Below are 23528 nucleotides of genomic sequence, written 5' to 3' on the forward strand. Positions count from 1 at the left end.
ACATGAACACACATATGCACAAAGTCCCTCTCCTTCTTACTTCTCCCTCTCACTTTCTTTCTCTCCTTTTTTCTCTCCCTTTCTGTCTTTCTGTCACCCCTCTTTCCTTTTCACCTTCTATGTCTATCTGCACCTCCCCCTTCCCCCTCTCGATTGTTGGCGGCAGGGTGAGAGTGCTGGTGAAGCGCCAGTGGAACGTCTGTAATAATTATAATATTGAGAGGAACCACACAAAGTGACAGAGGGAGTGATGGAGAAAGTAAGAGATGAGGGGAAGTTGTAGTGGTAGTCATAGTGCCTGCCAGAAGGGGGGGGGGGGCAGGGAGGAGTGTGTGTTGTGCGTGTGTGGTGTGTGACAGGATTTTAAGACCCTGAGTCACTTCGAGGGGAAACTGAACCAGACCTGGCTGGACTGACACTTTAAGATTGTCAAAGTAATCCAAAGGCTTTCAGTGCTCTCACTTTGTTATTTATACTTAGAAAAGTCAGTAGGTCGTTGTGAATGGTGCTGGGTTCTGTGTGTGCGAGTATGTGTGTGTGTAAGCCAATCCCAAGCCAACTGTGTGGTCCAAGCTATCTGGTGACCCACCAATTGTAGCTTGTTGATTGACAACCCCTTCCTAATGTGCCTTTCAGCACATCTAGTGTGTGTGTGTGTGTGTGTGTGTGTGTGTGTGTGTGTGTGTGTGTGTGTATAATCTCCTTCCCGTTGTCAGAGCAAAACCATAAACAGACCATACATGTGTCTATTTTAGCGTAACTGTAGCTAGCTGTAGGTATATCCTCACTACATATAGTAAATCCTACTATATTAAAAGCAGACATTTTGTAGAGTTCTATAGCAGTTGACATACACACTCTCCAAATACTCACACACAGGGTCAGATCTGATGTACTGTACACACACCGCACGCACGTGTGTGCACAAACACACACACAGTACACACAGACAGTACAAACAAACTGGAACTGACATTACTCTCTGTGGAGCCATGGTTATCTGGAGTGTGTTGGATGACATACCAGAACAGCCAGACAAGGCCAGGGCCAAAGCCATACTAAAGGGCGGATAGATTCATAGGCAGGCAGGCAGGCAAGCAGGCAGGCAGGACAACAACAATGCAGCATCTGTGTCCGCTCTCCTTGAGCGATTACATTCCCTAACCCAGCCAAATCATTCTATGTTTTCTTCTTATCCCCCTTATATGGAAGAGGCTCTCTCTCTTTTACTTCCTTGAAGTGAACTAAAACATATACTGTTCGTATACTGTATCCGTGTTCTGGGTGTAGGTGCGTTCTGGGTGTAGGTGCAGGCTTTTGTTCCAACCAAGCACTAACACATCCGATTCTCCTAATGAAAGTCTTGAATAAAGACTATGATTCATTTATTAGTAGAACCCACCACGTTACTGGTTGGCCAGAACAAAATATTGCTGTAGCATGTACATTATAACCTGAACTATAATAGCTCAATGAACGTATCAGTCATGAAACTGAGTGTTTATATAGTCGTAGACGTCACAGCATAACTGTTCTCAGATTAGCTTTCTTGGCGCAGACTGACACTGATACTGAATACGCGAAACTGCACATGCTCACGTTCAGTAAATATTTATACCACATGTTTTATAATATCAAATATTTGCCCGGCGATATTCAGTCCTGCTCAAAACTTTCCTCAAGCATTTCGCTACACTCGCATTAACATCTGCTAACCATGTGTATGTGACAAATAAAATTTGATTTGACACGTCACAGAAAGGCCGTCTGCCTTCAACGTAAGATTGTTTACCCATCTGATGCATGGATGTCCCCTATCTACGGTTGAACTAAACTGGATAGTTGAATAGAGTCTTGGCAGTGGCATTCGACATTGTGATCAAAACTTTGCATTGTGAATCATTCAGTGCAATCCCAGATAGATGCAGTGCAGTGCTAAAAAGCCAAAAGCAATAGCAGCTACTTTAAAAACTGGGCTTTTTAAAAAAGAATGTATTTTCTACCGTCAAAATATCCTCCAATGTGTCTGCAAGCAAACCTGAGCCCATAATGTCCATTCTCTACCACCACAGCTGTTCAGTCCTCACTCTGTTTTAGAACATCTGCTTCTGCTATCAGCCTTTATCCACATCCTGTATGCCAACCTATAAGAAGGCATGCCCTGTGCTGTGCCCTGTGCTGTGCCCTGTGCTGTGGCCTGTCCTGTTCCCTGTGCTGTGCCCTGTGCTGTGCCCTGTGCTGTGCCCTGTGCTGTGGCCTGTCCTGTTCCCTGTGCTGTGCCCTGTGCTGTGCCCTGTGTTGTGCCCTGTTCTGTGCCCTGTTCTGTGCCCTGTTCTGTGTCGTTCCCTGTGCTGTGTCGTGCTGGTGAACAGCTGGCTGGGGAACCAAAAACTACAGGGAACAGATTGTGGCAAAACATTGAGTCGAGTGCCATAATTGGTTTTGGCCCGAGGCTAGGTGTTAGTTAAATTGGGAGGTATTGAGTTGGACTCTGAGAGAAAAATAATCCATAAAAGAACAAATGGGTCACAGGATGGTGGAATGAATATTGTTTGGCCAGAGTGATATGGGTGTTAGCCCAACAAATCAACAGAGGGAGAGAGGCCAAAAGCTTGTGATGTCTGTCACTGGATAATGGGACTATAGCCTAGACCAGAGGCACATAAAATCACTTCCTTCTAAAACTTGTCACACAATAATACAAATCATGTGTGAAGGGGAATACTCCAATACTGTATTTCACATCAATATCCATGTAGTAGAGGGGATTTTTCAACGCCGATACCGATTATTGGAGGACCAAAAAAAGCCGATACCGATTAATCAGCTGATTTTATTATTTATTTGTAATAATGACAATTACAACAATACTGAATGAACACTTATTTTAACTTAATATAATACACAAATAAAAACTATTTAGCCTCAAATAAATAATGAAACATGTTCAAAATGGTTTAAATGATGCAAAAATAAAGAGTTGGAGAAGAAAGTAGAATTGCAATATGTGCTATGTAATAAAGCTAACGTTTAAGTTCCTTGCTCAGAACATGAGAACATATGAAAGCTGGTGGTTCCTTTTAACATGAATCTTCAATATTCCCAGGTAAGATGTTTTAGGTTGTAGTTATTATAGGAATTATAGGACTATTTGTATTTCATATCCCTTTGACTATTGGATGTTCTTATAGGCACTTTAGTATTGCCAGTGTAACAGTATAGCTTCCGTCCCTCTCCTCGCCCCTGCCTGGGCTCTAACCAGGAACACATCGACAACAGCCACCCTCGAAGCATCGTTACCCATTGCTCCACAAAAGCTGCGGCCCTTGCAGAGCAAGGGGAACAACTACTCCAAGTCTCAGAGCGAGTGACGTCACCGATTGAAACGCTATTAGCGCGCACCCCGCTAACTAGCTAGCCATTTCATATCGGTTACACCAGCCTAATCTCGGGAGTTGATAGGCTTGAAGTCATAAACAGCTCAATGCTTGAAGCATTGCGAAGAGCTCCTTGCAAAACGCATGAAAGTGCTGTTTGAATGAATGCTTACGAGCCTGCTGCTGTCTACCATCGCGTAGTCAGACTGCTCTATCAAATATCAAATCATAGACTTAATTATAACATAATAACACACAGAAATACAGGCCTTTGGTTGTTAATATGGTCAAATCCGGAAACGATCATTTCGAAAACAAAACTATTCTTTCAGTGAAATACGGAACCGTTCCGTATTTTATCTAACGGGTGGCATCTCTAAGTCTAAATATTGCTGTTACATTGTACAACCTTCAATGTTATGTCGTAATTATGTACAATTCTGGCAAATTTATTACGGCCTTTGTTAGGAATAAATGGACTTCACACAGTTCACAACGAGCCAGGCGGCCCAAACTGCTGCATATACCCTGCTTGCACAGAATGCAAGAAAAGTGACACAAAGTGACACAATTTCCCTGTTAGCAGGCAATATTAACTAAATATGCATGTTTAAAAAGATATACTTGTGTATTGATTTTAAAGAAAGGCATTGATATTTATGGTTAGGTTTGGTGCAACGACAGTGCTAAATCATCACCCGTTTGGCAAAGTAGGCTGTGATTTGATGAGAAATTAACAGGCACCGCATCGATTATATGCAACGCAGGACACGCTTGATAAACTAGTAATATCAACAACCATGTGTAGTTAACTAGTGATTATGTGAAGATTGATTGTTTTTCATACGTTTATTGCTAGCTAGCAACTTGGTATCTTGCTGCCCTCGCGTAACAGCTAGTCAGCCTCCTTGTGGAGTGCAATGTAAGGCAGGTGGTTAGAGCGTTGGACTAGTAACCAGAAGGTTGCAAAAACGAATCCCCGAGCTGACAAGGTAAACATTTGTCGTTCTGCCCGTGAATAAGGCAGTTAACCCACCGTTCCTAGGCCGTCATTGAAAATAAGAATGTGTTCTTAACTGACTTGCCTAGTTAAAAAAAGGTGTACAATTTTTTTTTTAAATCGGTGTCCAAAAATACTGATTTCCAATTGTTAGGAAAACTTGAATTCGGCCCTAATTAATCGGCCGATTAATCGGTCGACCTCTAACATGTAGTCTATTAATCAATGGTTATATGTAATGCGTAGTTCGATGTGTAACTAAAGAAAAGCCAGCCCTTACCTTTTGGAGAAATTCCAGAATTAGTATGGAACAGGCTTCATTTTGCTTTCACGTGTGTGGAAAAAAGTAAGAAAGAGTATCTAAACCTCTCTCTCTATCTCTCACTTTTTCCCTCTGTCTTTCAGAATGCGACCCATGAGATTGGTGAGGAGGTGGAGGACGGGGTGGTATACACCATCACCCTGCGGAAGGTGCAGATGCTCCACCACCGCCACCACGTTGGTGGCAGCGGGGCCGTTAAGGGCCAACGCTGGCTAGGTGTGGACGCATCGCTCAGCCTGTATGAGACGTGCAAGGTGCGCACCATCAAGGCAGGCACGCTGGAGAAGCTGGTGGAGTACATGGTGGCGGCGTTCCGGGGCAACGACTCCACCTACGTTACCATCTTCCTCTGCACCTACCGCTCCTTCGCCTCCACCAAGCAGGTCCTGGACCTGCTGCTCAACAGGTGAGTAGAGGGGGAGAGAGGGAGGGATGCATTGGTGCATAAATGGATGAATAGATGGATGAATTTACGGATGTATGCATGGGTGGATCCATTAGTTGATTGGTGGAAGAATTATAGATGGATGGAAAAGGTGGGTGGATGGAGTGATGCATGAATGACATGATGAATGGACGGTGTGGATGAATAAATGTCTTGATACAGGGATGGATATATGAATGGATGGATGGATGGATAGATAGATAGATAGATAGATAGATAGATAGATAGATAGATAGACGACTAACAAAATGATTTCCACCGGTCTAATGTCCATTGCTCGTGTTTCAAGGCCCAAGCAAGTCTCTTCTTCTTATTGGTGTCCTTTAGTAGTGGTTTCTTTGCAGCAATTAATCTCCTCTGAACAGTTGATGTTGAGATGTGTCTGTTACTTGAACTCTGTGAAGCATGTATTTGGGCTGCAATCTGAGGTGCAGTTAATTGCCCATTTCTGAGGCTGGTAACTCTAATGAACTTATCCTCTGCAGCAGAGGTAACTCTGGGTCTTCCTTTCCTGTGGCGGTCCTCATGAGAGACAGTTTCATCAAAGCTCTTGATGGTTTTTGCGACTGCACTTGAAAAAGCATTCAAAGTTCTTGAAATGTTCCTCATTGACTGACCTTCATGTCTTAAAGTAATGATGGACTGTCATTTCTCTTTGCTTATTTGAGCTGTTCTTGCCATAATATGGACTTGGTCTTTTACCAAATAGGGCTATCTTCTGTATACCAACCCCACCTTGTTCAGGTATGCCAAGCTGCAGCACCTGCCTGGCTCAGAGGGCCACAGACTGACTCATGATGATCGCACAGATCTGAGGAAGTAAGTCTCTGTCTGACTCAGAAACACATTGTGGACAATACTTCTCTCAAATAGCCTCCTTTTCAACACATACTGTACAGTGACAGAAAACAGAGAAACTTACATAATTTTCACATTTTGTTGCCAGGAATGTGTAATATTTACACCTACAAGACATTATTCTAAGACATAAGAAAGGAAGCCACTTAATCTGTCCTACAAGCTAGTATAGTTGTAGGATCTTAATTTGATCACTCTTTTGTTGCTGGGAATTTTATTTCGCAGCAGGAAATGCCGATGAACATTATGATTTACATAGATTCACTGAAAACAGTATTCCACTTTTAATGTAGCCGCATTTTGACCAGCTAATATCCTACCCACTGATCAAGAAACATTATGGACTAAACACAGGTCAAATTAAAATCCTACATCTGTGTACCTCTTTTTTCTCCTTGCCACCAGCACTATTCTGCAGTTTTGCCATTATGGACGTTGGATATGTTTCTATTGTGTACAGCGGGGCAAAAATGTATTTAGTAAGCCATTGTGCAAGTTCTCCCACTTAAAAATATGAGAGAGGCGTGTAATTTTTATCATAGGTACACTTCAACTATGACAGACAAAATGAGAAAAAAAAATCCAGAAAATCACATTGTAAGATTTGTAATGAATTTATTTGCAAATTATGGTGGAAAATAAGTATTTGGTCACCTACAAACAAGCAAGATTTCTGGCTCTCACAGACCTGTAACTTCTTCTTTAAGAGGCTCCTCTGTCCTCCACTTGTTACCTGTATTAATGGCACCTGTTTGAACAAGAACGGTGAGCATAAATCCCAGAACCACACGTGGGGACTAGGTCCTCCACTCGTTACCTGTATTAATGACACTTGAAACAGTCACACTCCAAACTCCACTATGGCCTGAGCTGTCAAAGGACACCAGAAACAAAATTGTAGACCTGCACCAGGCTGGGAAGACGGAATCTGCAATAGGTAAGCAGCTTGGTTTGAAGAAATCAACTGTGGGAGCAATTATTAGGAAATGGAGGACATACAAGACCACTGATAATCTCCCTCGATCTGGGGCTCCACGCAAGATCTCACCCCGTGGGGTCAAAATGATCACAAGAACGGTGAGCAAAAATCCCAGAACCACACGGGGGGACCTAGTGAATGACCTGCAGAGAGCTGGGACCAAAGAAACATAGCCTACCATCAGTAACACACTACGCTGCCAGGGACTCAAATCCTGCAGTGCCAGACGTGTCCCCCTGCTTAAGCCAGTACATGTCCAGGCCCGTCTGAAGTTTGCTAGAGAGCATTTGGATGATCCAGAAGAAGATTCGGAGAATATCATATGGTCAGATGAAACCAAAATATAACTTTTTGGTAAAAACTCAACTCGTTGTGTTTGGAGGACAAAGAATGCTGAGTTGCATCCAAAGAACACCATACCTACTGTGAAGCATGGGGGTGGAAACATCATGCTTTGGAGCTGTTTTTCTGCAAAGGGACTAGGACGACTGATTGGTGTAAAGGAAAGAATGAATGGGGCCATGTATTGTGAGATTTTGAGTGAAAACCTCCTTCCATCAGCAAGGGAATTTAAGATTAAATGTGGCTGGGTCTTTCAGCATGACAATTATCCCAAACACACCGCCCGGGCAACGAAGTAGTGGCTTCATAAGAAGCATTTCAAGGTCCTGGAGTGGCATAGCCAGTCTCCAGATCTCAACCCCATAGAAAATCTTTGGAGGGAGTGGAAAGTCCGTGTTGCCCAGCAACAGCCCCAAAACATCACTGCTCTAGAGGAGATCTGCATGTAGGAATGGGCCAAAATACCAGCAACAGTGTGTGAAAACCTTGTGAAGACTTACAGAAAACATTTGACCTCTGTCATTGCCAACAAAGGGTATATAACAAAGTATTGAGATAAACTTTTGTTATTGACCAAATACTTATTTTCCACCATAATTTGCAAATAAATTCCATAAAAAATCCTACAATGTGATGAAAATTACAGACCTCTCTCATCTTTTTAAGTGGGAGAACTTGCACAATTGGTGGCTGATTAAATACTTTTTTGCCCCACTGTATATATCTTGCCTGTCCTTCTCAGAATTGAACATATGCTAGTCTCCTTTATTTTCACTCTCTTATCATTTTCCTATACTTGATACACCCCTCTGTCTATGTACTTTATCTTTCCTATCTCGCAACTCCATTTTCCTCTTTTTTTATTATTATTAAAGGTAAAGAAATTTGCCATCCAAACACATGTATTAAACTCTCTCTCTCTCTCGCTCTCTCTCTCTCTCCACAGCACAATATCCTCCATCTTGGGGGCATGGCTTGACCAGTACTCTGAGGACTTCTGGAATCCTCCGGAGTACAGCTGCCTGCGACGTCTCATCTCCTACCTGCACCTCAACTTCCCGGGATCGGACCTGGAACGCCGCGCTTGCAACCTCCTGGCCCACTTCCACCGCCGGCAGCTCCAAGAGCCCGAGAGTGAGTGTAAGACACTCACCTTACCCCCGACTAAACTTATGTCCTTTGAACCCTGACCCCAGCTCCTAAACATGGTCATGTAGAGTCCATATAATTCGTATTAGTGGAAGGCCAGAGATGTTTTGGGTGGTACTCCAAATAAGAGAACACTGCTGTTTGTGAATCCCTTTTTGTGTTACAGACAAAACTGTGTGACGTGTGTGTGACGTGATCGTGGGTGTCATGTAGTAAAGTAGGACCAGCACAGTCAGATGCTCTATTACACACACCTGTATTAGCTTACGACATTTCGAGTTTCGATTTGATTTCATTTCGATTTGACGCTCATAAAAAGTGGTGAAAGTGTGTTTGACGTAATTAAGCTAATGAGTTGTGATGTCACCCCTCAGTGCTGGATCATGGCGGCTATCCTTTCACCTTATTGGAGGAGAATGGCTACGAGGATGACCGACTGGACTTTCTGAACTTTGACCCGGCGGTGGTGGCCGAGCAGTTCACCCTCATGGACGCGGTACGTTGACAAAACATTACAAAAACTCAGATTCCCAGCAGCACATGTCCTTGTACTAACAACATATCCTTATACAGTATTAACTCGATTTTTAAATGACATTTAGTCTATTATTTTCCATTATCATTTTCCACCATTGCACTTTATAGTGTTTAGTTACTTTCTCATTGTTTTCAAGAAGTTTGTGTATTTTTCCACGCCAGATTTGAAGCAAAATGAAAAATGAAACGCTGTAACTCTGTCATCTTGTGAGCATTGGAGCCCAGATAGAGTCCTGCACGGGTCCGTTTTTTGGAGCCGCACCCGCCCCACCCCGCCCCACACCCGCCCCACATTCCAAGCCCCACCGGATAATAAACATCAGGACAGATTTTTCTCCAACCAACCCGCATGGAGTTGTTCAGAGAGCCAATCCGTGACCCGCCAAATAACATCAATATATTTAATTGTTTTTATGACTCCAGAGTAGTAGGCTTTTAGGCTATTGCCATTCCCCACATGAATTAATTTGTCTGCATGTCAATATTTGGATACAAGGAAAACATGCCATGAATTAAGAATAATAGGCCCGTCTTCTTATTTTCACAATGCGATGCAGCCACATTGACAACTTAAAACCCTTTGGGTAAAAGCCTTCTAATTAGCCTTCTTCTTACGTAATGAAAGCATAATAGCCGACATAACAAAAAAACATGTCTACATTCAATATGGTTTAGATAATCAAATAGTTTAATTGAAACTTAAATGAACAGTTCCAAGAATCAACTAGATTATATGCTGAAAAAATTGCTGGTCAACAGCTGGGAACCGTGGGTATGTGACCTGATGCAGGACTATAAGCCGTGTTAGTTATCTTAGGAAGTGAAGAGAGACAGAAGACACCGAGGGCTTTATGCCCACTCTGCTGCTGAGTGTCCTACGGACTTTTGTTAGGAGACTGGAGTGCAGCAGACACTTTTATCATTCCTCCTCGAAGCCTTCTAAAGGATCTGCCTGCCTCTCTTTTCTCTCTCTTCTGTCCATGAGAGTGAAAACATGTTAAACTCATCTAAAATACATTACTGGTTGCGACAAGAGACCATTTTGTTTTATAGTTCTTACTCCCCTTTTTCCTCATAGGAGCTCTTTAAGAAGGTGGTCCCCTACCACTGTCTGGGGAGTATCTGGTCGCACCGGGACAAGAAGGGCAAGGAGCATCTGGCACCCACCATCCGTGCCACTGTCACACAGTTCAACTGCGTCACCAACTGTGTCATCGCCACCTGCTTGAGCGAGCGTCTGCTCAAACCCACACAGCGGGCCAAACTGGTGGAGCGCTGGATCGAAGTGGCCAGGGTGAGGAGCTGTTGTTAGCAGGAGTTGTTCTTGTTGTTGTTGTGGTTGTTGTTGTTGTTGTTGGCATGAGATTCTGAGGTGTCCTTGGCTTCAGTTCCTGCAGAGGCACAGTGTGTGTTGTGTAGCATGATGACTACAGTACCCATAATGCTATGTTCAAAATATTTATTTGAGTTCTGATGCTTCCCTTTCCTTAATAATACATTGGATTGATATGCCACCGGTGCTGGGTTCATTGATATCTCCTTGATATTCATAGTCTTTTTTTCCCTTCAGGAGTGTCGAATCCTGAAGAATTTTTCTTCGCTACGGGCCATCCTTTCTGCTCTGCAGTGCAACCCGGTCCACCGGCTGAAGAGGACATGGGATGAGGTGTCCAGGGAGAACTTTCGCATCTTCCACGAGTTGTCAGAAATCTTCTCAGACGAAAATAACCATTCGCTCAGCAGAGAGCTGCTCATCAAGGTAGGATGTGTGTGTGTGTCTACAGGACCAGTAAAACGTTTGGACACACCTACTCATTCAAGGGTTTTTACTTTATTTTGACTATTTTCCACATTGTAGAATTAAAAACTATGAAATAACACACATGGAATCATGTAGTAACAAAAAAAATGTTAAACAAATCAAAATCTATTCGATATTTGAGATTCTTAGTAGACACCCTTTGCCTTGATGACAGCTTTGCACACTCTTGGCATTCTCTCAACCAACTTCACCTTGAATGCTTTTCCAACCGTCTTGATGCCGTTTCCACATATGCTGAGCACTTGTTGGCTGCTTTTCCTTTACTCTGGGGTCCAACTCATCTCAAGCAATCTCAATTGGGTTGAGGTCGGTGATTTTGGAGGCCAGGTCATCTGAGGCAGCACTCCATCACTCTCCTTCTTGGTCAAATAGCCCTTACATAGCCTGGTAGCCATTTTCCTGTTGAAAAATAAATGATTATCCCACTAAACGCAAACCAGATGGGATGGCGTATGGCTGCAGAATGCTGTGGTAGCCATGCTGGTTAAGTGTGCCTTGAATTCTAAACAAATCACAGACAGTGCCACCAGCAAAGCACCATCAAACCACCTCCTCCATGATTCACTGTGGGAACCACACACATAATCTATTCACCTACTCTGCGTCTCACAAAGACACGGCGGTTGGAACCAAAAATCTCAAATTTGGACAGATTTCCACCGGTCTAATGTCCATTGCTCATGTTTCTTGGCACAAACAAGTCTCTTCTTATTATTGGTGTAATTTAGTAGTGGTTTCTTTGCAGCAATTCAACCATGAAAGTCTGATTCACACAGTCTCCTCTGAACAGTTGATGTTGAGATGTGTCTGTTACTTGAACTCTGTGAAGAATGTATTTATGCAGCAATTTCTGAGGCTGGTAACTGTAATGATCTTATCTTCTGCAGCAAAGATAACTCTGGGTCTTCCTTTCCTGTAGCGGTCCTCATGAGAGCCAGTTTCATCATAGCGCTTGATAGTTTTTACAACTGCACTTGAAGAAGCTTTCCAAGTACTTGAAATGTTCTGTATTGACTGATCTTCATGTCTTACAGTAATGATGGACTGTCGTTTCTCTTTGCTTATTTGAGCTGTTCTTGCCATAATATGGACTTGGTCTTTTACCAAATAGGGCTATCTTCTGTATACCATCCCTACCTTGTCACAACACAACTGATTGGTTCAAACGCATCAAACGCAGTCCCAAAATAAACCTGTTGCCGGCCAAAATGACCGGGAGGAAAAAAATCCCATTGCAATTGAATGCTTTTTTATTGATGGAGTTACTAGTAAATACGTTTGACCATCATGCTCATCGCTCTATAGGTTAATTTGTATTTATTATGGATCCCTGCTGGCAGCTACTGGGGTCCAGAAAAATTAAGGCAGTTATACATTTAAAAAACATTATAATAGATTCACAACAGATTTCACAACATATTAAGTTTGTGCCCTCAGGCCCCCTCTACTACTACATATCTACAATACAAAATCTATGTGCACGTGTGTATAGTGCGTATGTTATCGTGTGTTTGAATGCATGTGTCTGTGCCTATGTTTGTGTCCCCGCTGTTCCATTAGGTGTATTTTTATCCGTTTTTTAAATCTAATTTTACTGCTAGCGTCAGTTACTTGATGTGGAATAGAGTTCCATGTAGTCATGGCTCTATCTAGTACTGTGCACCTCCCAGAGTCTGTTCTGGACTTGGGGACTGTGAAGAGACCTCTAGTGGCATGTCTCGTGGGGTATGCATGGGTGTCTGAGCTGTGTGCCAATAGTTCAAACAGACAGCTCAGTGCATTCAACATGTCAATACCTCTCCCAAATACAAGTAGTGATGAAGTCAATCTCTGCTCCACTTTGAGCCAGGAGAGATTTACATGCATATTATTAATATTAGCTCTCTGTGAACATCCAAGGGCCAGCCTTGCTGCCCTGTTCTGAGCTATTTGCAATTTTCCTAAGTCCCTCATTGTGACACCTGACCACATGACTAAACAGTAGTCAAGGTGTGACAGAACTAGGGCCTGGAGGACCTGCCTTGTTGATGGTGCTGTTTAGAATGCAGACTGGCTCTTTATTATGGACAGACTTCTCCCCATCTTAGCTGCTGTTGTATCAATATGTTTTGATCATAACAGTTTACAATCCAGGGTTACTCCAAGCAGTTTAGTCTCCCCTTGCTCAATTACTGTCATGTGTGCTCCCTCTCCGGCTTCTAGGTCACCAGGCTGCTCGTTATGGCGCACACCTGTCCCCATCGTTACATGCACCTGCGCGTCATCAGACACACCTGGATATCATCACTTCCCTGAATACCTTCCCCATATATGTCACTCCCTTTGGTTCCTTCCCCAGGCGTCATTGTTTCTGTTCCTGTGTTAGTTCTGTGCGTTGTTCGTGTTTCTTATTTTTGTATTATGTTGTGTTTTATTTACTAAAACACTCACTCCCTGAACTTGCTTCCCGACTCTCAGCGCACATCGTTACAATTACCATGTTATTCATTGCAAGATTTAGGTTAGGTTTAGGGTTTCGTGAATGATTTGTCCAAAATACAATGCTTTTCGTTTTTTAAATATTTAGGACTAACTTATTCCTTGCCACCCATTCGGTCACTAACTGCAGCTCTTTAAGTGTTGCAGTCATTTCAGTCACTATGGTAGCTGACGTGTGTTGTGTCATCGGCATACATAGACACACTGGCTTTACTCAAAGCTAGTGGCATGTCATTAGTAAAGATTGAAAAAAGTAAGGGGTCTAGACAGCTGCCCTGGGGAATTCCTGATTCTACCTGGATTTTGTTGGAGAGGCTTCCATTAAATAACACCCTCTGTGTTCGGTTAGACAGGTAACGCTTTATCCACAATATACCAGGGGGTGTAAAGCCATAACACATACGTTTTTCCAGCAACAGACTATGCTCGATAATGTCAAAACCCACACTGAAGTCTAACAAAACCGCCACAACAATCTTTTTATCATTGATTTCTCTTAGCCAATCATCAGTAATTTATGTCAGTACTTGTTGAATGTCCTTCCCTATAAGCGTGCTGAAAGTCTGTTTGTCAATTTGTTTACTGTAAAATAGCCTTATATGTGGTCAAACACAGTTTTTTCCAAAAGTTTACAAAGCATTTGTAACAGGCTGATTGGTCAGCTATTTGAGCCATTAAAGAGGGCTTTACTATTTTATTTATTTAAACTTTATTTAACTAGGCAAGTCAATTAAGAACAAATTCTTATTTACAATGAGGGCCTACTATCCTTAGGTAGGGGAATAACTTTTGCTTCCCTCCAGGCATGAGGGCTTACACTTTCTAGTAGGCTTAAATTGAATATATGGCAAATAGGTGTAGCAATATCGTCCACTATTATCCTCAGTAATTTTCCATCCAAGTTGTCAGACCCCGGTGCCTTGTCATTGTTGACAGATAACTATCATTTTTTAACCTCTTACAGTTCTTGTCTTTCATAATTTGGTCAGATATACTCGGATGTGTAGTGTCAGCATTTGTTGCTGGCATGTCATGCCTAAGTTTGCTAGTCTTGCCAATTAAACAATAATTTAAATAGTTGGCAATATCAGTGGGTTTTGTGATGAATGAGCCATCTGATTCAATGAATGATGGAGCGGAGTTTGCCTTTTTGCCCCAAATGTCATTTAAGGTTCTCCAAAACGTTTTACCATCATTCTTTATGTCCTTTATCTTTGTTTCATAGTGTAGTTTCTTCTTCTTTATTTCAGTGATATGATTTTTTAATTTGCAGTACGTTTTCAAATCGGTTGTACAGCCAGACCTATTTGCCATTTATTTTGCCTCATCCCTCTCAACCATACAATTGCTCAATTCCTGTTTTCCCAGGTGTTCTGTTTAGAATGGTGTTTTCCCAGGTGTTCTGTTTAGAATGGTGTTTTCCCAGGTGTTCTCTTTAGAATGGTGTTTTCCCAGGTGTTCTGTTTAGAATAGTGTTTTCCCAGGTGTTCTGTTTAGAATGGTGTTTTCCCAGGTGCTCTGTTTAGAATGGCGTTTTCCCAGGTGCTCTGTTTAGAATGGTGTTTTCCCAGGTGTTCTGTTTAGAATGGTGTTTTACCAGGTGTTCTGTTTGGAATGGTATTTTCCCAGGTGGTCTGTTTAGAATGGTGTTTCCCAGGTGTTCTGTTTAGAATTGTATTTTCCCAGGTGCTCTGTTTAGAATGGTGTTTTCCCAGGTGTTCTGTTTAGAATGGTGTTTTACCAGGTGTTCTGTTTAGAATGGTGTTTTCCCAGGTGTTCTGTTTAGAATGGTGTTTTACCAGGTGTTCTGTTTAGAATGGTATTTTCCCAGGTGGTCTATTTAGAATGGTGTATTCCCAGGTGTTCTGTTTAGAATGGTGTTTTCTCAGGTGTTCTGTTTAGAATGGTGTTTTCCCAGGTGCGCTGTTTAGAATGGTGTTTTCCCAGGTGTTCTGTTTAGAATGGTGTTTTCCCAGGTGTTCTGTTTAGAATGGTGTTTTACCAGGTGTTCTGTTTAGAATGGTGTTTTCCCAGGTGTTCTGTTTAGAATGGTGTTTTACCAGGTGTTCTGTTTAGAATGGTATTTTCCCAAGTGCTCTGTTTAGAATGGTGTTTTCCCAGGTGTTCTGTTTAGAATGGTGTTTTCTCAGGTGTTCTGTTTAGAATGGTGTTTCCCCAGGTGCGCTGTTTAGAATGGTGTTTTCCCAGGTGCGCTGTTTAGAATGGTGTTTTTCCAGGTGGTCTGTTTAGAATGGTGTTTTCTCAGGTGTTCTGTTTAGAATGGTGTTTTCCCAGGTGCGCTGTTTAGAATGGTGTTTTCCCAGGTGCGCTGTTTAGAATGGTGTTTTCCCAGGTGTGCTGTTTAGAATAATATTTTCCCAGGTGGTCTGTTTAGAATGGTGTTTTCCATGTGTGCTGTTTAGAATTGTATTTTCCCAGGTGGTCTGTTTAGAATGGTGTTTTCCAGGTGCTCTGTTTAGAATGCTGTTTTCCCAGGTGTTCTGTTTAGAATGGTGTTTTACCAGGTGTTCGGTTTAGAATGGTATTTCCCCAGGTGGTCTATTTAGAATGGTGTATTCCCAGGTGTTCTGTTTAGAATGGTGTTTTCCCAGGTGCTCTGTTTAGAATGGTGCTTTCCCAGGTGTTCTGTTTAGAATGGTGTTTTCCCAGGTGTTCTGTTTAGAATGGTGCTTTCCCAGGTGTTCTGTTTAGAATGGTGTTTTCCCAGGTGATCTGTTTAGAATGGTGTTTTCCCAGGTGCGCTGTTTAGAATGGTGTTTTCCCAGGTGCGCTGTTTAGAATGGTGCTTTCCCAGGTGGTCTGTTTAGAATGGTGTTTTCCCAGGTGGTCTGTTTAGAATGGTGTTTTCCCAGGTGCGCTGTTTAGATTGGTGTTTTCCCGCAAATCGCCTTATGGCAAAGGTTTGAAAACAACCTTTTATTGGCTGCTTCATTACACGAGTTGTTGAGATGCATTACCTTAACATCCTGTTAAGATGCATTACCATAATCTAAATGTGATCTCTGTCATTCTGAGCATCGTGGGTTATGCACCCAATGTATATGGGTCATGTATATTTTGCAAATTTTCCCCGGTCACGTTGTCCGGTGCCACATTTTCCAAACAGAAACCCTGGCGCACCTATATGTGTGTGCGTGCATTATGTATTTGGGGGGCAGAATCAATAAAGCATTAATAAATATGTTATACACTTACACACAGTTGAGTGATATGATTTCCTTTGTGTGGGGTCACACCCCTCTAGGACTACTCCTACACACACACTGATGATCACTCAGGATCAGATGACAGGGTGTGGCTGACACACTACCCCCTGCAGTAAGTAGCATAATAGGGTAACTAACATGCCTTGTGACGTGTGTCACGCTTGGTGCCCAAAAAGGGCATTCTGAAATTAATTTGTGACACATAAAAACAAGACTTTATTCAGGTAGTTGAATGGACAGCAATACAATTTCTCCACCATCAAAATTGAAAAACAAAGTATGGAATTCTGTCGTCAGGAGTTTCCCATCTTAATGTAATATCTTGGTGAAATGTCTGGTCATCTTCCCTATGAGTAGAGTTCTTACCTAACAATGTATGGTGCTTTGTGCACTTGGGAACATGATTCATTTAGCTAATCCATTATCAACTGTTATGTAACAGAACAGAATAGAACAGAACGAAATAAAGGGCAGGTCATGGGTGGTTGGTCTTCACTTGGACGTGGGGGTGTGTTTGTTTGGAGGGATAGTAACTAAGCCCGCTTACGCACACGTGGACCTCAAACCCTAACATTCCCCAAATTCCAAAGCACACACAGACACAGATGTCAGGGCATCTAGAGGTAGCCATTATGTGTGTATTAAGGATGGGTAGGTGTGTTGTTGGGGGGGTGCGGAATCCCCAGTGACATCATAGCATGGTGGTAGGCTGTGCCAGTTGAGGATATGCCTACTCTGCCTGTTCCTCTGAAGTAGAATGTGGGAGTCTGTATGTTCACCATTTCATAGCTTGATAAAGGACAGGATGCATTCCAGGAAAAAGTGTGTATTCTTCCATTTAATTAACCATGTTTAACCAAACAAAAACAGAAACCAGTGTTATTTGATCGCTGAAATAGGGGCTTAGGCATTTGATCTCACTGGGTTTTTGTTGTCTGTTTTTCTCTCTGTCTAGGAGGGCACGTCCAAATTTGCCACCCTGGAAATAAACCCCAAACGAGCCCAGAAGAGACAGCAGCAGCCCCGAGACCTGGTAAGGACATTAAGATAGAAGGAATGCAACAAAGGAGGGGGAGATTGACTGGACAGAGAGAGAGAGATAAAGGACTAAAAAGATTGATGAGGAAGATAGAAAAAGTGGCTTTAGGGAAATGGAGGATGACATGAAAAGCAGGGAGGGAGTGAAGAGAGAAATTAAATTACCTGGCAGACAGAGGGCAGGAGAAGAGAGTAAAGGGGAGCTCAAAAAATGAAAGTGAAAGCGTGAGAGTCAGAGAGAAAAAGAGAGAGAGGGATATGGAGGGGAGGGAAAAGAGAGAGAAGACAGAGAGATGGAAAGAGAGAAAGACAGGGAAAGAGAGAAGGGAGAGAGAGATAGAGATATACAGTTGAATTCTGAAGTTTACATACACTTAGGTTGGAGTCATTAAAACTCGTTTTTCTACCACTCCACAAATTTCTTGTTAACAAACTATAGTTTTGGCAAGTCGGTTAGGACATCTACTTTGCAAGACACAAGTAATTTTTCCAACAATTGTTTACAGACAGATTATTTAACTTATTATTCACTGTATCACAATTCCAGTGTGTCAGAAGTTTACATACACTAAGTTGACTGTGCCTTTAAACAGCTTGGAAAATTCCAGAAAATTATGTTATGGCTTTAGAAGCTTCTGATAGGCTAATTGACATAATTTGAGTCAATTGGACGTGTACCTGTGGATGTATTTCAAGGCCTACCTTCAAACTCCGTGCCTCTTTGCTTGACATCATGGGAAAATCAAAAGAAATCAGCCAAGACCTCAGAAAAAAGATTGTAGACCACCACAAGTCTGGTTCATCCTTGGGAGCAATTTCCAAACGCCTGAAGGTACCACGTTCATCGGTAACAAACAATAGTACATACACCATGTATAAACACCATGGGACCACGCAGCCATCATACCGCTCAGGAAGGAGACGCGTTCTGTTTCCTGGAGATGAACATACTTTGGTGCAAATCAATCCCAGAACAACAGCATAGGACCTTGTGAAGATGCTGGAGGAGACAGGTACAAATGTATCTATATCCACAGTAAAACGAGTCCTATATCGACATCAGCAAGGAAGTTATACTCAGCAAGGAAGTTACACCAGCTCTGTCAGGAGGAATGGGCCAAAATTCACCCAACTTATTGTGGGAGGCTTGTGGAAGGCTACCTGAAACGTTTAACCCAAGTTAAACAATTTAAAGGCAATGCTACCAAATACTAATTGAGTGGATGTAAACTTCTGACCCACTGGGAATGTGATGAAAGAAATAAAAGCTTAAATAAATCATTCTCTCTACTATTTTTCTGACATTTCACATTCTTAAAGTAAAGTGGTGATCCTAACTGACCTAATACAGGGAATTTTTACTTGGCTTAAATGTCAGGAATTGTGAAAAAGTGAGTTTAAATGTATTTGGCTAAGGTGTATGTCAACTTCTGACTTCAACTGCCTGTTTCAAGAGACAGATAGGGAGAGAGAGAAGGAGGTGCCAGATGTAATGAAAGCACTCCCATCTTGGCCCTATAGACAAGACTGGCGGGAGTAATTGGGTTTTGTCAATTAACGCGGGTAAGATCCATCGAACAGAAAACAAGCAGTCCTCACTGAACTCTGCTGACGCATTCACTTTAACACACACACACACACACACACACACACACACACAACACACAGGTGTGCATAGTCATTCATAGACAAACACATACACACAAACTTTCACTCTCACTTGTCTTATCCTCTTTAAAATCACTGTCTTTGAAATTGGCCCACTTTGTAGCAAATGACTGTCATGGATGCATCTAATATAGATAGCTTAGAGGAGCAGTATTTTTCTTTTCAAAATTCATAGTTATTTGCTCTCTATCGGTGGAGGATAGAAGGGAGACACACCTTGTCACGCCCTGGCCTTAGTTATCTTTGTTTTCTTTATTATTTTGGTTAGGTCAGGGTGTGACATGGGGGATTTATGTGTTTGGTCTGGTCCAGGGTTTTTTGTATGTTTATGGGGCTGTTTCCTTTCTAGGTAGTTTGTATGTCTATGGTTGCCTAGATTGGTTCTCAATTAGAGGCAGCTGTCTATCGTTGTCTCTGATTGGGAACCATATTTAGGCAGCCATATTCTGTGGGTACTTTGTGGGTGATTGTTTCCGTGTCTGTTTCGGTTTTCACATTTATTGTTTTGTATTTTGTAGTGTTCTCGTTTGTCGTCGATATTAAAGATATTGAACACTAACCACGCTGCATTTTGGTCCTCCTCTCCTAAAGCGGAAGAAAACCATTACACACCTATCTAGTGGTTATTTATGGAATCATTCTTTCTCGCAAAAGGCTCACAGCTCGTTGATCCAGAGCATCTCAAACATGCTTAATGGGTGACTTGTCTGGTGAATATGCAGGCCATGGAAGAACTGGGACATTTTCAGCATCCAGGAATTGTGTACAGTCGTGGCCAAAAGTTTTGAGAATGACACAAATATTAATTTCCACAAAGTTTGCTGCTTCAGTGTCTTTAGATATTTTTGTCAGATGCTACTATGGAATACTGAAGTATAATTACAAGCATTTCATAAGTGTCAAAGGCTTTTATTGACAATTACTTGAAGTTGATGCAAAGAGTCACTATTTGCAGTGTTGACCCTTCTTTTTCAAGACCTCTGCAATCCGCCCTGACATGCTGTCAATTCACTTCTGGGCCACATCCTGACTGATGGCAGCCCATTCTTGCACAGTCAATGCTTGGAGTTTGTTCGAATTTGTGGGTTTTTGTTTGTCCACCCGCTTCTCGCGGATTGACCACAAGTGCTCAATGGGATTAAGGTCTGGGGAGTTCCCTGGCCATGGACCCAAAATATCGATGCGTTGTTCCCCGAGCCACTTAGTTATCACTTTTGGCATTGTTCCTCACTAAACTGTTCCTGGGTGGTTGGGAGAAGTTGCTCTCTTAGGTTGTGTTGGTACCATTCTTTATTCATGGCTGTGTTCTTAGGAAAAATTGTGAGTGAGCCCACTCACTTGGTTGAGAAGCAACCCCACACATGAATGGTCTCAGGATGCTTTACTGTTGGCATGACACAGGACTGATGGTAGCGCTCGCCTTGTCTTCTCCGGACAAGCTTTTTTCCGGATGCCCCAAACAATCGGAAAGGCGATTCATCAGAGAAAATGACTTTACCCCAGTCCTCAACAGTCCAATCCCTGTACCTTTTTCAGAATATCAGTCTGTCCCTGATGTTTTTCCTGGAGAGAAGTGGCTTCTTTGCTGCCCTTCTTGACACCAGGCCATCCTCTAAATGTCTTCGCCTCCCTGTGCGTGCAGATGCACTCACACCTGCCTGCTGTCATTCCTGAGCAAGCTCTGTACTGTTGGTGCCCCGATCCCGCAGCTGAATCAACTTTAGGAAACAGTCCTGGCACTTGCTGGACTTTCTTGGGCACCCTGAAGCCTTCTTCACAACAATTGAACCGCTCTCCTTGAAGATCTTGATGATCCGATAAATGGTTGATTTAGGTGCAATCTTACTGACAGCTATATCCTTGCCTGTGAAGCTCTTTTTGTGCAAAGCAAAGCAATGATGACGGCATGTGTTTCCTTGCAGGTAACCATGATTGACAGAGGAAGAACAATTATTCCAAGCACCACCCTCCTTTTGAAGCTTCCAGTCTGTTATTCGAACTCAATCAGTATGACAGAGTGATCTCCAGCCTTGTCCTCGTCAACACTCACACCTGTGTTAACAAGAGAATCACTGTCACGATGTCAGCTGGTCATTTTGCATGTTAAAAGGGACTTTGCAATTAATTGCAATTCATCTGATCACTCTTCATAACATTCTGGAGTATATGCAAATTGCCATCATACAAACTGAGGCAGCATACTTTGTGAAAATTAATATTTGTGCCATTCTCAAAACTTTTGAGCACGACTGTAGTAGTGATATGCAACTTTACAGTTTCATTTGACTGTAATTACAGTGTAGTCATATGGTCAGTTGTGCAATTATTAAACTGGGAACAATAGCCAACTGGAGATAGTTCTTTAACCTAATCATTGTACACAGAGGGAGATGAATAAATCTTTGTATTTATTTTCATCTACATGTGTCCTCAGCAGGGGAAAAAGTCTGTAATGCATTATTTCATCACTAGCAAAGTCATGTACACACACACACACACACACACACACACACACACACACACACACTAACCCAGGTCTCTGTCTGCCTGTGTGTGTGTGTGTGTGTATTTCAGAGTGTGATGCAGGGGACCATTCCCTACCTGGGTACTTTCCTGACAGACCTAGTCATGATGGATACTGCCATGAAGGACTACCTGGACGTGAGAGTCACACACACGCACGCACGCATGAACACACACCTTCTTAAACAATTTCTGTTCTAAAGAACATATTTTCTTGCTTACAGGGAGGGCTGATACATTTTGAGAAGAGGAGGAAGGTAAGGAATGCAACATGTATTTAATGTGTGATGATGATGAAGATGAACACCGCATACTTATTACCCTTATATTTCCTCTGGTCTTGTAGGAGTTTGAGGTGATTGCCCAGATCAAGCTTCTGCAGCTGGCCTGCAACAATTATAACTTCACCCGCAACAAGCGTTTCCGACAGTGGTTCTCCGGTGTGGACAAACTCACTGAGGCCGAGAGGTAAGAGAAGGAACAGACTATTCTGTTAGAAATACATTAAATCATATTTTCAGAAACACTAGAAATAGATTATGGTGGGTGTGACAAACAGTATGTATTAGAATGGAAGGGTGGGAGAGAGGAGAGGATTATGAGAGGGACAGTGGAAGAGAGGGAAGGGGAGGACTAGACACTTGAAAAGACAGGAACACACACATACTCTTCTTCCTGTGCTTTCCACAGCTACAGTCAGTCGTGTGAGATCGAGCCGCTGTCGGAGTCGGCCTCAAATACTCTGAAAAAGAAGAACACAGGAATCATCAAACGCTGGAGCGAGTGAGTAAAGAAGGAAATCCTCCCAAAATGATTGCAGAAAGTATTTCCGTCCGATTCAGTCTTAGGAAATGTACATCTTTTAGACTTACCGTATTCATTTGCGTAACGTGCTCTGCATGTGCTACCTTCTCTGAATAAATGTTATTAAACAACTGAAAACCCTCACACTTGTTGGCCAAAAGATTTTCTCGTGGATTTTTCATACAGTAGGGTTTTCAGTATCTTAAGCTATCCCTTTAAATACACTGTACCTTTTTAGTTAGAATTTTGTCAACAGAATTACTAGAATATATTGAGAGAACCTGTTCAGAATATTAGGGATCAATGAAAGAAAGCCATCTAAATATATGCATATTCGTCTCTGTTTCAACACCAAGTGGTAGATCTAAAATTACTCTGATCTTGTAGATTAGTTAGGTTTAGTAAAGTATTTAGGAATCATAGAAAACAGATTTGGAGAGCCTTTACGCACAAAAGAAAGATTCATTCTGAAAATTGCCACATTCATTTCTTCAACCGATTGTAATATTGGAAGATTAGTGTACAAATAATTATAATAGGGAGAATAGTGTGCAATAGTAGACTATACCCTCCACTGTTGCCTGCACTAACCATGGAACTGTGTGATGACACAGCCAAGTATTGTGCCTTGCGTTGGGTTCAAACTGTTATGGCTTGGTCTGAGCTCCATATTGATTTAATTAGCCTACATGTATTTACAGAGGAGGCAAATGAAGGTAAAGGAAATTTAATTAAATGATCATGTAGGCTATACCAACTGAAGGGAACTAACAGTACATTTTCAGTTGAATATGTGTGGTTATTAGGCCTAGTGACGTTCAATACTTATAGTGGCTAATATTTAACATGATAGAAATAGGGAAAAGAGTATGTCGGGCTAGCCTATAATTAAGACATTCGAGAGTGCCTACTTTACTGTGGGAAAGTTGATATGTTGATATGATTCAGTTTGTTGCCAT

The 23528-nt window shown here is 42.1% G+C and overlaps 1 protein-coding gene across 2 annotated transcripts in view; it reads left to right on the forward strand.

Annotated features, from left to right (window-relative positions):
• LOC139388417 (ral guanine nucleotide dissociation stimulator-like) overlaps positions 1 to 23528 on the forward strand; it is a 65123-nt gene that overhangs the window by 33873 nt on the left and 7722 nt on the right. Inside the window, exons 2-12 of one of the 2 annotated variants that reach the window (XM_071135062.1) lie at positions 4783 to 5105; positions 5889 to 5963; positions 8270 to 8463; positions 8847 to 8968; positions 10088 to 10303; positions 10580 to 10768; positions 17492 to 17569; positions 21817 to 21903; positions 21990 to 22022; positions 22112 to 22233; positions 22456 to 22548. In XM_071135062.1, coding sequence (XP_070991163.1) covers positions 4783 to 5105; positions 5889 to 5963; positions 8270 to 8463; positions 8847 to 8968; positions 10088 to 10303; positions 10580 to 10768; positions 17492 to 17569; positions 21817 to 21903; positions 21990 to 22022; positions 22112 to 22233; positions 22456 to 22548 — 1532 coding nt within the window. The remainder of the gene's footprint in view (positions 1 to 4782; positions 5106 to 5888; positions 5964 to 8269; positions 8464 to 8846; positions 8969 to 10087; positions 10304 to 10579; positions 10769 to 17491; positions 17570 to 21816; positions 21904 to 21989; positions 22023 to 22111; positions 22234 to 22455; positions 22549 to 23528) is intronic. The other variant, XM_071135063.1, reaches the window with a different exon arrangement.

The sequence above is a fragment of the Oncorhynchus clarkii genome, chromosome 29 (genome assembly GCF_045791955.1).
Source record: "Oncorhynchus clarkii lewisi isolate Uvic-CL-2024 chromosome 29, UVic_Ocla_1.0, whole genome shotgun sequence".
Lineage (NCBI taxonomy): Eukaryota > Metazoa > Chordata > Actinopteri > Salmoniformes > Salmonidae > Oncorhynchus > Oncorhynchus clarkii.